This window comes from Tribolium castaneum, chromosome 8 (genome assembly GCF_031307605.1).
Source record: "Tribolium castaneum strain GA2 chromosome 8, icTriCast1.1, whole genome shotgun sequence".
Classification (NCBI taxonomy): domain Eukaryota; kingdom Metazoa; phylum Arthropoda; class Insecta; order Coleoptera; family Tenebrionidae; genus Tribolium; species Tribolium castaneum.
The window spans coordinates 16,598,572-16,609,506 of NC_087401.1; the positions used below are offsets into that span (position 1 = coordinate 16,598,572).

At 35.5% G+C, this 10,935-nt stretch overlaps 2 protein-coding genes across 3 annotated transcripts in view; both read left to right on the plus strand.

The window, feature by feature from the left end:
• The window catches only part of LOC662609 (uncharacterized protein), a 76,831-nt gene extending 71,910 nt beyond the window's left edge, over positions 1 to 4,921 (plus strand). For both annotated transcript variants that reach the window (XM_064358429.1, XM_064358430.1), the window contains 6 exons: positions 31 to 665; positions 718 to 1,429; positions 3,408 to 3,760; positions 3,812 to 4,340; positions 4,390 to 4,579; positions 4,626 to 4,921. In XM_064358429.1, the coding sequence (XP_064214499.1) occupies positions 31 to 665; positions 718 to 1,429; positions 3,408 to 3,760; positions 3,812 to 4,340; positions 4,390 to 4,579; positions 4,626 to 4,781 (2,575 nt within the window). In that variant the 3' untranslated portion in view covers positions 4,782 to 4,921. The remainder of the gene's footprint in view (positions 1 to 30; positions 666 to 717; positions 1,430 to 3,407; positions 3,761 to 3,811; positions 4,341 to 4,389; positions 4,580 to 4,625) is intronic.
• A 1,732-nt stretch (positions 4,922 to 6,653) lies between these two features.
• Positions 6,654 to 9,317, plus strand: LOC135266930 (membrane metallo-endopeptidase-like 1). Its single transcript, XM_064358405.1, has 9 exons — positions 6,654 to 6,812; positions 6,854 to 7,015; positions 7,099 to 7,637; positions 7,683 to 7,772; positions 7,836 to 8,479; positions 8,523 to 8,581; positions 8,627 to 8,874; positions 8,921 to 9,073; positions 9,117 to 9,317. The coding sequence occupies exons 1-9, from the start codon at positions 6,737 to 6,739 to the stop codon at positions 9,294 to 9,296; spliced, it is 2,151 nt and encodes a 716-aa protein (XP_064214475.1). The 5' UTR covers positions 6,654 to 6,736; the 3' UTR covers positions 9,297 to 9,317.
• The last annotated feature ends 1,618 nt before the right edge of the window (positions 9,318 to 10,935 follow it).

A 10,935-nucleotide genomic window follows, 5' to 3' on the forward strand; every position in this document is an offset into this window, starting at 1 on the left:
CTTCCACACACTATATTTTGGTACTTTTAGGGAATTAATGTTGGTAGCGGATGCTTTACGTCTCGGTGGTGCCGTTTTGGGGCAGTACCCCAACATGCTAGCCCCCCAGTTAATTGGTCGCCTGTTACCAGAAGTTGGTCCAAACCCAAACATTAAAATGTTACTGAATGATTGCGATGTTAAAGGACCAATGCATTGCTCGCTCTTGCCCGTTTACCACTGTCTACATACACCCGGTGGTCCCTTAAAGTACTCACTTGAAGGTCACCAGTTTGCGGTGTTTGCCATTTGTTTAACGTCTGATTACCGGTACGTTGTCTCGATTTCGAACCGTTTTATCACTTGGGATTTATCAACGAGTGATTTGACACGGGATGTTAATCCCAACATTGAAGGGATTATGCAACAGTTGGTACTGAGTCCTGATAACAAGTGGGCTGGGGCTTACACTAACAACAATCAGACGGTACTACTCAATATGTTGTCAAGCGAGTTTGTTATTGTTGATAATCCGCTCCCGGAAGGTGAAAACGTTTGTGGGATTTTTTTACTTAATCGGAGTCTCTACATCTATGGTGGTACCACTTGGGTACAATTTGATATGAGAGGTACCAAAGAAGAAGAATTTGCTTCAACAGTTGATCGGAAGGAGTGGCAAATCCTTTGTAAGTTTTGGTGGTACCACAACTTACAAATTAATGATTGTAATAATTGTAGCAATGGAGTTTGATAATCCCACAGATTATAGGATAATCTACTGGAAGGGTACTCTCGACGATGACAGAATGCAGCTCCACTTGACCACAGAAGGCACAAAATTCGAACCCTTTGAGTACCACAGTTCCGTGGTCTTGACCAAAGACAAGTCAACCCTATATGCTTGTAGTACCACAGATGGTACTTACGCAGTTTCAAAATTTACCAAGTCTGACGACACCCACCGTTGGGAATTCGTGGAAAACCTCCCCAGGATGAAAAACGACGATAGCGAAGTGATGCTACAACTGAAGCTCGACAAGTACGACATGGTACTGTTCGGTACCACCAGCAATGGGTTCGTTATCTGGGACTTTAACGACGAAGGCAACATCAGTCGGGACGCTATCGTCCTGAAACTACCATATGGTACCAGGAACATCACCACCAAAATCCTCCAATCGAATTCAATCATGTTGAGTGGTCATCGCAACTACGCTATAGCAGGCGTGCGCAAAAACTTGTACGTTTGGAGTATGGAGAGCCACAAGCTTGTGAAGATTTTGGACGCGCATTTTGGGCGCATTATACAGTTGGAAGCGCTGACTATAGGGAATTGGAACAGTATTGTGACTTCGTCAATCGATCGGACGGTTAAAGTTTGGAATATTAATAATATTTTTGAGCAGGTGCATGTGATCGACAGGCATGAGCTTCAAGTTGATGCCATAAGGTGCGTTTGAATTGGAACGAATTAGGGGTGTTGTAAAATATCGCGCTCGGTATGGAATTTGTTAAGAACATCGGTTTTTAAGGCTTGAGTTTTTCAGAACTTTGGGCTATTTTTGACATTATTCTGTGATTTATTGGTTAACATCTAAGAAATTTTGCGCAGTAATTGACTTTTTGCTGAATAAACGCTTAGAAAATGTTAATTTTTGGTAATTTTTGATCAAATTTGGTAATTTTTTCGTTCTAGTTTAATAAAAACACGAAGAAAAACTTGATTTTTGGACTAAAAACGTGTTTAAATTTCCAAAATTTGCAAAAATAATGTAATTTTTGACATAATTCTGTGATTTTTTGGTTTACTTTTTAGGAAATTTTTCAAAAGGATTGATTTTTTGCTGAATAAACGCTTAGAAAATGTAAAATTTTGGTCATTTTCGACAAAATTTAATGATTTTTTCGATCTAGGTTAATAAAAACACGAAGAAAAACTTAATGTTTGGTCTAAAAACGTGTTTAAATTTCCAAAATTTGCAAAAATAATGTAATTTTTGACATAATTCTGTGATTTTTTGGTTTACTTTTTAGGAAATTTTTCAAAAGGATTGATTTTTTGCTGAATAAACGCTTAGAAAATGTAAAATTTTGGTCATTTTCGACAAAATTTAGTGATTTTTTTGTTCTAGTTTAATAAAAACACGAAGAAAAACTTGATTTTTGGTCTAAAAACGTGTTTAAATTTCCAAAATTTGCAAAAATAATGTAATTTTTGACATAATTCTGTGATTTTTTGGTTTACTTTTTAGAAAATTTTTCAAAATGATTGAGTTTTTGCTAAATAAACGCTTAGAAAATGTAAAATTTTGGTCATTTTCGACAAAATTTAGTGATTTTTTCGTTCTAGTTTAATAAGAACATGAAGAAAAACTTGATTTTTGGTCTAAAAACGTGTTTAAATTCTCAAAACTTGCAAAAATAATGTCATTTTTGACATAATTCTGTGATTTTCTGGTTTACTTTTTAGGAAATTTTTCAAAATGATTGAGTTTTTGCTGAATAAACGCTTAGAAAATGTAAAATTTTGATCATTTTTGAACAAATTTGGTGATTTTTTCGTTCTAGTTTAATAGAAACACGAAGAAAAACTTGATTTTTGGTCAAAAAACGTGTTTAAATTCTCAAAATAATGTGATTTTTGACAATTCTGTGATTTTTTGGGTTACTTTTTAAAAAACCTTGCAAAATAATTGAGTTTTTGCTGAATAAACGCTTAGGAAATGTAAATTTGTAGTCATTTTCGAACAAATTTGGCGATTTTGTCGTTCTAGTTTAATAAAAACAGGAAGAAAAACGTGTTTAAATTCTCAGAACTTGCAAAAATAGTGTCATTGTTGTCATAATTCTGTAATTTTTTGGGTTACTTTTTAAAAAATCTAGCCAAATAATTGAGTTTTTGCCGAATAAACGATCAGAAAAAGTAAATTTTTGGTTATTTTCGGCCAAATTTGGTGATTTTTTCGTTCTAGTTTAATAAAAACACAAAGAAAAACTTGATTTTTGGTCTAAAAACGTGTTTAAATTCTCAGAATTTGTAAAAATAATGACATTTTTGCCATAATTCTGTGATTTATTGGCTTACTTTTTAAAAAATTTAGCTCAAAAATTAAATTTTTGCTGAATAAACGCTTAGAAAATGTAAATTTTTGGTCATTTTCGACCCCATTTATAAAGAAAAAAATCGTAATATCATTCTGTACCCTCCCAAATTGACCCTAGCCCCGCCTACATCCCCCCACCACACTCAAACCCCGCCCCGCCCCTCCTCTCGTGGTCCAGAACACTCCCAACCACCAAATCCCAAACCCACCCATTTTTTTCATTGGACAACAAGACCACCAATACATTTAGTGCAGTTTTGACCAAAATAACGCCCCAAATTCGTACCCAAACCAAAATATTTCACTTAAAATGCAAATTTCCAGCCTATCTGATGACTTAAGCCTTGCCGTAACCGTAACCCGTAACTGCGTGGGCGTTTGGGACCTACGTATCGGTAAACTAATGGCGAAACTCGCCGATAGCCCATTGGGTGCCATTGTGACCCATGCCATAATCACCCCAGATGGTAAATACATAATTTCGGCCGAATCCGGTAACTTCCTAATATGGTTACGGCTGACCCAACAAGTGATTTTCAAAGACGAACAACCCGGAATCCGCCAATTGACCCTAATGGACGATGGTACCAAAGTACTATCCATCTCCAAGCCCAGCAACCCACCAGGCACAGATCTGGTGCGTACCGTGGCCACTGTATGCGTCCGGGAAGTACCAAGTAAGTCCAAAAGGTGATTTTTGTATTTTTTTGAAAAAAAAAGTGAACCAGGTGGTGAAATGGTGTACAGTTTCGAGTACCCAGTCAGGTCGGTAACCGGAGTACCGTTCAAACCGGCGGTTATAACTTGCGATAACCAACACTTGGTCGCAGTGGCTGCTGATAAAACAAACCGCGACTGCGTCATTGTGTACAATGCTACCAACGGTACTCTCGTCCATAAAATCTCCCTAAAAATCTGCGGCGTCAAAGATGTGGGTACTTTGGTGGCAATGCCGCACAAAGGCCACTTGATCGCCGTCATGACGATCGACAAAGGTGCCATCATTGACATACGGTCGAAAAAACACCTCCGGAGCGTCCCCAAGTGGGGGGGGAGTGTCACCAAGGACGGAAAGTACGGCCTTTATGCCCCTTCCAGAGGCGGCCTTGAACTCCTCGAGCTCAAAAAAGGACAAACCGTGCGCACGTTTATCCCAAAAGTCGCAGAAGGCGTCTTCACTATCATTTGCCTCTTCAATAAAACAGACGAATATGTTTTGTACTATCACAGTGGGCGTAAAACTTTGCGAGTTTTTCGGTACTTTTCGACCAATTTGGTTTTTTTTTCGCTAGTTTGGGGTTTTTAGGACTTTGGACGCCACCATGGTGGCAAACTACCGAGTCCAGGCTGAGTTGACCGCTGTGGAAAGTACCCCAGATGGGAAGGCCCTGGTTTTGGGTACTGTTGATGGGTGTGTCTCGGTTTTGGCAATTGTGGACACTGATAAGCAGGAGATTGACGAGTATTTGGCCGAAATGCCCTCAAGGGACGAAGAAGTGAGTTAAAGTAATAGAAATAACAAAGTTTGATAGGTATTTTTAGTGGAAGAAGAAAGTGAATAGAATGAAGGCTGCGACGAGGTTTAAGGCCGTTGGGTCAATTGCCAAGCTATCGACTGTTTTTGGGGGCAATGGTAATGCGATTAATAATAATATCGTGGAGGAAGGGGGGGAGGAGGAAGTGACAGTAGAGGAGTAACAAAAAAAAGGGGTTTCAGCTGCTTATTTATTTCTTTAATTAGGAGTTTAATTAGTTATTACAGCAGACAATCGTGATACAAATCCAGTGTGCTTGTTATGTTTTGTTGCAATGGTCAATAAATATATTTCTTGTTCTCATTTTTTGTCTTTTTTTTCATAATTTTCCCTTTTCCTTTATAACTTATTCCTTTTTCGATAGTTTTGAACTAAAAATAAGGCAAAAAACCACTAAACTAAGTCTAAAATGATTATTTTTAAGAACTTTTTTGGGTTAGTTTACCAAATTGTCTCCGTAGTTCAAAAATTACGTTTGGCCATTTTCGAAAATTTTGCAAAATTTTTATTCAGAACGCAATTATCTCAAAATTTCGTCAAAAACAAACCGAAAAATCACCAAATTCGACGAATACAATTTTTTATCTTATTCATACGTTCTTTTTAACAGCAATTCTAAAAGTTTTTCGCAAAATAAACCAGAAAATTGGGTTAAAAATCTGGTTAATGTGTCTTTTTTGAGTGATTTAGCACGTTTTTGAGGCAAAAATAAGCCAAAAAATCACTAAAATAGGTCGATAATGATATTTTGGAAGCACGTTTTTGAGTTAATTTATCAAATTGTCTCAAAAATCAACAAGATAGTTCAATAAAATACGTTGTTTGGCCATTTTCAAAGACTTTGCAAAATTTTTAGTTGGAAATGCAATGATCTCGCTAAATTTTGTCAAAAACAAACCGAAAAATCACTAAATTCGGTTTCATTTTCAGCCATTTTTTTAACCAGAAGCGGAATTTTACCAATTTTTTCGCAAAATAAACCAAAAAATTGGAATAAAAAAATGTGTTAGTATGTCTTTTTCGATTGTTTTAGCACCATTTTGAGCAAAAAATAAGCAAAAAAATCACAAAATTGGGTCAAAAATGATGGTTTTTTAGCACGTTTTTGAGTTAGTTTACTAAATTATCTCAAAAATCAATAAAATAGTTCAAAAGATTACGTTGTTTAGCCATTTTCGAAGATTTTGCAAATTTTTTAGTCAGAAACACAATTATTTTACGAAATTTTGTCAAAATCAAACCAAAAATTACAATACAATAGAAATTTTTTTTTTCAGAAGTTTTTGTTTAACCAAAAGCTCAATTTACCAGTTTTACAATAAATTTTCGAAAAATAAACCGAAAAATTCGGTTAAAAATGGGGTTAGTATTTCTTTTTTAAGAGTTTTAGCACGTTTTTGAGTTGAAAACTGAGTTTGTTTTAAGTTTTTCAATGAGAAACGTAAATTTTTTGAAAAAAAAAACAAAAAATAAGACAATCACTAAATAACATCAAAATTTTGTTTGTATTTTTTTTCAAAATATTTTTTTCTATCCAAGTAATTCCTCCGATCTTTCTTTAAATGCCACAGAATTTTTTTAGATCCAAATGATTCGTCTATTTCTTGTCACAACCACCCTATGTTCTTTCTGCTTCTTTTCTTCAATCAATTTTTTCTTCTTATAGTCATATTTTGATTTTTTTAAATTTAACTTTTTTCTTTTCCTGACTTATTTAGCTTTACTCTATTTTCATTTTAATTCTTTCCCTTTATTCTTTGAAATAGATATCTTTATCTCTTCCCTCTTTTTTCACACTTCTTCTTTTCTTCCCTTCCCTTACAAGTTCTTCGTACCCCGATTTTTCCTTAACGTTTGTCTTTGATTTTAAATAATAACAAGATATTTCCATAAATTAACAGAATTTAGCTCCATTAGAACAAAACAAACAAGTTTCTAATCCTTCATGATTACTTCGTAATTAAAAAAAAATGTTTAAAAATTTTGTTTAATTTTTAAACGATAACTAATCTCTTATTCTTGTCAAGATAAGTCACTTATCTTATCACGTTAATTTTTAATAGATAAACAAACGAAAACTTTATTACCAAAAACTCAAACCAAACCAAGCAAAGTGCAATGAAGCCAAAAATCCTAATCCTAATTCTGACCAGTGCCCTAATTGCCAAATCCGAAAAGTACTTCAACGAAAATGGTACGAAATCAACTCTAACGTTCCAATAACCCATCTTCCAGACATTCCAGAGCTGACCTACTTGGACCCATCAACTAACCCATGCGACAACTTCTACCAGTTCACTTGCGGAAACTTCGCCAAAATCCACCCAAGACCATCAACCCTCAACGTCCTTGACCACTTCACTCTCCTCGAAAACGAGCTGATTCAAGTTGGGCAAGGTACAGTCACCACCAAAAAGAATGACCACCCAAACTACGGTATCATTCTTTTTGATGGTGACTGTACCAACAAAAATTTTTAGAAATTTTATCGAGTCCTGTCAAAGAAAACGACCCAAAAGCGGTAAAAAAAGCCAAAACGGCTTACAAAAGCTGCGTCCAGTCGCAAGTTTTAAATAATGTAGTACCAGAACTACGTACTGTTAAAGAATTTGGTGGAATGCCACTCCTCTCCTCTTCTAATAATCAAACTATAAGTTTTTCCTGGAACGAAGTCGGAAAGTTGGTTAGTGAGTACGGGGTTCCCCTAATTTTTGTTTACAGCGTGGCGCAGAAAAGCCAAAATGAGAGCATGATAGTACTAAGTTGGGACACTCTAAACAACCCGACTTTGTTCCGACAAGTTTTGCAAAAAACCTACGATCATGTCTTGGAAGAAGATTTCGCAAAATTTGGAACCAGTCGAGTCACTCGATCGACTAGTCCTCAACCGTTTGATATTTTTCTCGAAACTGTGGCCAAAAATTTGCTAAAATACACCAATCCGGAGAAGCCTGAAGGGGAAGTACTGGACGAACTTGACGAAATGGCAACTTTTATGAGAACACTTTACAAAGGAGGAGTACGTTTTTGTTATTTTTGAGCAAAAATAACCTTCTTTTGCTAGATAAAAGGTAGTACCATTTTGCCACTTCCTTCAGAAGTGACTTTGGGGCAACTCCAAGAGTGGACGTACCAACAATTTGGGGAAGCAGTTGTAAGTCTTTCACTTCACACTAGTTATTTGAAAAAAATTCAAGTACTCTATCTCATATTTTAGATAGACTGGGTGCAGTACCTTGGCCTAGTGTTCCAAAAATCGGGCGTCAAAATCACCCCAATGACAAAACTGTACCACCAGGACATTGAACGCATTTACGGCATTTTGAACTTGGTCAAAAAAACCGACCCCAAAGTACTCAAAAACTTTGCCTTGTTACGTGTTTTCCTCTTCCAAGCGCCTGACAGTGGCTCCGCCACACGTCAAGCCTTTGAAAAGTACTACCAAGCGAAAAACAACCAACTGTACCCCAGATGGGAGTACTGTACACGAAAAATCCTCGATGTTGTTGATACAGCCAGTCTGAGTTATGCTGTGACTTATAACTACCTCCAGTACCACTTTAGTACCGAAAAATTGGCCCAGGTTACACAAATGATCGAAAATATACGAGAAGTTTTCAGCGAAACGTTGAATGCGTCTGATTGGATGGACGAAGAGTCACGTGAGCAAGCTTTGAAAAAAGCCACCAACATGTTGGTACTACTTGGCTACCCTGATTTTGTCCAAGACCAAGACACACTTGATCAGTTTTACGCAAAGTTTCGGGTTTGTGAACGAGATAATTACGGAAACGCTCGAACGATTCGTGCGTTTAAGCAGGCGTACCAATTCACACAGTTGGGGAAACTTGACCGTTTATTGTAAGTAGTACCAATTTTGTAATTTTGTACTATTTTTTTGAAGTTGGGGGAAATCAGCCTTCGATGCTAATGCTTACTACAACCGTCCGAACAACAAAATTGGTAATATTTTTAGTACCACTGGTTGGTACTAACTCAAAATTGCAGTGGTACCACTTTCAATGCTCAACCCGGTGTTTTTCCATGGTGGTAACCCAGTTGTGGACTACAGCCGTCTTGGTAGTATAATCGGGCACGAAATGACCCATGGTTTCGATGTCAATGGTAAAAACTACGACCAAGATGGTACTTTATCGACATGGTGGTCCCAAAAAACCACGGATGCGTTTAATGAACGATCCGAATGTTTCAAAAAACAGTACAGCCAATATTACGTCCCGGAAATTGGTCTTTACGTACGTTGGTACCACCACTAAAGTACCCACAAGTAATGTTTTCCAGGTGAATGGTTCCTACTGTATTAATGAAAATTTGGCAGACAATGGTGGCATTAGACAAAGTTACAAAGCGTTTGAGTCGTTGGCAAAAGCCCAAAAAATCAAATCTAACGGTAACTACACCCTGGAACAACTCTTCTTCATTGGTTATGGAACTGTGAGTTTGGTTGGTGGTACTTCCAGTCGTAATTTTTTTCCAGATGTGGTGCAGTGACGAATCAAATTACGCCTTATCAGTGATTGTTAATACAGTTAATGGGTATCCACCGAAGAGGTATCGCGTTATTGGTAGTTTAGCAAATATGGTGGAATTTGCGGAAGCTTTTAACTGTCCGGTTGGTAGTACCATGAACCCGGAAGAGAAGTGCCAGTTGTGGTGAATAATAAAATGTTTGCTTTGATTGTGGTTTTAGTGCAACTTCTTTATTTCCTATTATTTCCTCTTCTTTTCTAATTTCTCCAAAAAAGCTATTATCGAATTCCCTTTTTTCATCTACATCTTCTTACAAAGTTTCCCTTCTTTATCTCTTCTTCATTTGTTCCCTTTTTTGCATTGAGATATTTTTCACAAGACTTTAAGTCCTATAAACTGTCTCTTGTTTTCTGATTTCTTCGAAATATCTTCCTGTTTTCTTCCTTTTTTTTCTTCTGTCTGCATTCTTATATTTCTATCCCAATTTTTCTTCATTATTTTCGCATTGTCTTGGTGATTCGTTCCGCCACATCTTCATCCATTCTCTCATTTCCTGCTCATTTTGTTACATTTTTAATTCTGTTTTAATCTTTCCCTTGATGCTTCTGATTTCCTCGTGATATCTTCTTCTTTACTTTTCTTATTCTGATTATTTACCGATCTAGATGACTACTCTATTTCTCTAATTCTTTGTAACAGTTTTTCCTTCTTGCTTTTTTAATTTTTTTTGTTCCTCTATTTGATTTTTTTAAGTACTTGTTCTGATTCTCTATTTCTTCTCCACAATTTTCATTTAGTTATATGTACCTCAACTAAATGCTATTTTCTTTGGTTTTCATCTAGATTTCTCAAAATGTCTTCTAATTTGTTTTTTGAAAAAAATTCTTCCTCCAATTTTCGGGCTGTTTTCCTCAACGTTTTTTCATTTCCTTGCTGATTTATTTAGTTATATTTACCTTCAATTTTATTCGTTATTCTTTTAATTTCTCCGATATATCCTTATTTGTCCTCTCTTACTTCTCTAATTTCTTAGAAAAATCTTACTTGATTTTTTTTCTCATACAATTCCGACCAGATTGTTCCCCTATATTTTATCATTCCTTTCTGATTCATTTCTTCCTCAAACTCTTATTTTCTTCTAAAACTCCGTCTTATACTTCTAATTTACTTTGTGGCAGTTTATTTTACTATTTCGTTGCCGAATTATTGTGTTATATCTTCATTTCTGTTTTGAATAATTTTTCTTTGATTCTTCTGTCGATTTCTTCAAAATGTCCTCTGTTTTTTTTTTACTGTTACAAGATTTCAAATCAACAGACTTATTTTCTCAACTATTTCTTCCTTTCTGATTTCTTTGACATATCTTCCTTTTTTTTCTCTTACTTTCCAAATTTTTTCCTGATCTAAATAATTCGTCCATTTCTTGTTTTTTCTTCTAACTTTCTGCATTCCTTTATTTCTATCCCAATTTTTCTTTATTTTTTTCTCATTTTCTTGGTGATTCGTTCTGTCATATCTTCCTCCACTCTCTCATTTCCTACTGAATCATTTTGCTATATTTTTTGATTTATTCCTTGATGCTTCTGATTTCTTTGAGATATCTTCTAGTTTTCTCTTCGTATACTGATTTTTTCTAGATCTAAATGAGTACTCTATTTCCTATCTAAACTAAGTCTTTATCTTTTCTAATTCTTTGTTTCAGTTTTTTCTTCTAATTGTCTATTTCTTTTTCTTTAATAATTTGTTTTCTATATTTCTATTCAAATTTTTTTGTGTTCTTGCTGATTCATTCTGTTCTTAACTGTGTTCTTATTGCAAAACCCATG

Coding starts and splice junctions, on each gene's coding strand:
- LOC135266930 (XM_064358405.1), top strand. CDS start 6,737: ATGAAGCCAAAAATCCTAATCCTAATTCTGACCAGTGCCCTAATTGCC. Junction 7,016..7,098: donor GCTGATTCAAGTTGGGCAAG/GTACAGTCACCA, acceptor AAAAATTTTTAG/AAATTTTATCGAGTCCTGTC. Junction 7,638..7,682: donor GAACACTTTACAAAGGAGGA/GTACGTTTTTGT, acceptor TTCTTTTGCTAG/ATAAAAGGTAGTACCATTTT.